At 56.0% G+C, this 2,259-nt stretch overlaps 1 protein-coding gene across 1 annotated transcript in view; it reads right to left on the bottom strand.

The window, feature by feature from the left end:
• Window positions 1–682, bottom strand: part of CNPY3 (canopy FGF signaling regulator 3) — a gene marked incomplete at both ends in the record, with an annotated part of 1,925 nt that extends 1,243 nt beyond the window's left edge. The window contains 2 exons of the mRNA XM_010145193.1: window positions 103–199; window positions 495–682. Coding sequence (XP_010143495.1) covers window positions 103–199; window positions 495–682 — 285 coding nt within the window. The remainder of the gene's footprint in view (window positions 1–102; window positions 200–494) is intronic.
• Window positions 683–2,259: the final 1,577 nt, after the last annotated feature.

Here is a 2,259-nt window from a genome sequence, read left to right as displayed (position 1 = left end):
ACGGGCAGGTTATCCAAGGGATGAAAAGAGTGAACCCCGGTTGGGCACCCCAGCAGCACAGGGGCAGGTAAGGGACGCTTGGGAGCTGGGGACAGCCCTCACCTTTGCGAATCTGTTACTGCCGCTCCTCTCCTTGTGCAGGTTGTAATCCAACAGCCGCTTGCAGATGTTTTCCGTCACCTCGATTAACCGGATGTCCCTGCACAGAGAGGAGGGAGGGCTTGGGCTCATCATGGCCCCGGAAGAACAGCCAAGGCACAGGGTGAGCTTCATCCCAGCTGGTGCGATGTGGGAGTGCTCTGTGGTTCCCAGGCTCACCCAGGCAGAAGGAGCAACCCCTGGCTGCCCTGCCCACCCCCCTGGCCCTGGTGCAGCTTAGTTTTCCCAGACAAGCTGCGTGCAGCGCAGCCTGCTCACAAGTCCCCAAAGCCCCTGGCTCTGCAGACCACAGGCGGCAACAGTGCGAGGAGACCACCCGTTCCACTCTCACTTACGACTGAGTGTACTTGACAGCAGAGCCCTTCCCATCCAGGAAACCATACTTGGTGTCAATCACCTCCTTGGTCTTGCCTGTCTCCTCAAAAGCGGATTTCAGCTCCACTGCCACGTACTTGCACACTGTGGGAAGGAAAGCACAAGTGGGTTGGGGGTTTCGCACCTCACGGGCAGCACAACGCAGCACCTGGGGATGGGACAGCAGTAGAAACAAGTGCCAAGAGTTGGGCGCACTAAAGCCAGAGAGCAGAAAAAGATGCCTTGGACACTCAAAGCAGTAACTGGGAACAGCTCAACTGATTATGCTGGAGATGCCTTGAAGCAGGAACATCCTAGTCCATGCTTTAGTGCAAGCACCTCCCCACAGCCAGCTGCTGTGGCACAGAGAGGAAGGCAGATGGTGCCGGTTCTGCCTGTAGGTTTCCCAACAGCTCCACTTAACAGCCACCAACGCCTCTGACTGTCGCAAACCTCTCCATTCCTTCTGGAAGAGGATGAGATCTTTCCACAACACAACCCCCAGCATAGGTCACAGTTCCTACTTGTGACACCAGCACATCCCACCTGGTAACAGTTCCCCCAGCACACTGGGGACATAGGGGCCGCGCTGGGGACGGAGCAGCCAGCAGGGCTCGGCAGGCTGTGCAGCGGAACAAGAAGCTGGCTGCTGACTGTGTCACCACACACAAGGGGCTGTCAGCTCCAGCAGCACTGCATGGGGCAGTGGCCTGCCTGCAGCAGGGACCACAGCATCAAACAGCTTTATAACACAGCATGTGTTTCCTTTTATAAAGCTAAAAAAAAAAAAAAAAAAGAAAAAAAGAAAACAAAGTTTTATTTCTTCTGTAATAAAAAGTCTGTCAGAAACACAGAGCAGACATAGAGAAATATCTCAGGGGTTTACAAGTGGAAACGTAAGGGATGGAAGCCAGGCACAGTGTGGCCCTTCCTCTCCCAAACCAGTGTCCAGGGAGGCTGGAGAAAGCTTTGTCCTGTGATGCAGAGTCCTGCGTTCTGGAAGCCACCTCTTTTTTAAACCCTGCTTTGGAAGAAGGGCTCCTGTTCCCCAGCAGAAATGATCTGACAGCAATGAGCCACTGCATCCTCTCCCAGGCGATGATGTGAGCGGAGAGCTGTGCCACAGGCAGGTAGAGAGCAAGGTGCCCTCTCCAGGGCTGCTGTGCATGTTGTGAGAAGCCCTGTGCACACCCTCCCGCACCTTCCTTTCTCTGCTGGCACCAGGGGCTGAAGGTGACTGCAGCCATTTCTCAGGTGGGATGAGTGCTCCTTCCTGCAGCCCTTCTGAACTCGGCTTCAAGGCCACTCCTCTCCACGCCACACCTGCTGCAGCACTCCTACACACGCCAGCAACGCTCACTGCTGAGTCCAGTTATCCAGACGCTGCCCCGGGCTATCGCTGGGTGCTGACACAGGTTCCAGGCCTGGGCAGGAAGAGGAGCTGTGCGTGGCCAGTGCTTCCTATGATGCTTCTTTGAGGTTATGCAGGTGCCACAGCACAGCTCAGAGCCGGGTTACCCAGACGCTGCCCCGGGCTATCGCTGGGTGCTGACACAGGTTCCAGGCCTGGGCAGGAAGAGGAGCTGTGCGTGGCCAGTGCTTCCTATGATGCTTCTTTGAGGTTATGCAGGTGCCACAGCACAGCTCAGACATCAGTGTCTCCAAAGGTACTATCCCGGCAAGAGAACGTTTGCAAAGGGCTCCAGAGTTTCATTTCTTCGGTCACAGCAGTGACGGCCGGGACAC

The sequence above is a fragment of the Buceros rhinoceros genome, unplaced genomic scaffold, assembly GCF_000710305.1.
Source record: "Buceros rhinoceros silvestris isolate BGI_N320 unplaced genomic scaffold, ASM71030v1 scaffold37421, whole genome shotgun sequence".
Taxonomy (NCBI): Eukaryota; Metazoa; Chordata; class Aves; order Bucerotiformes; family Bucerotidae; genus Buceros; species Buceros rhinoceros.
This window is presented reverse-complemented; position numbering and strand designations above follow the sequence as displayed.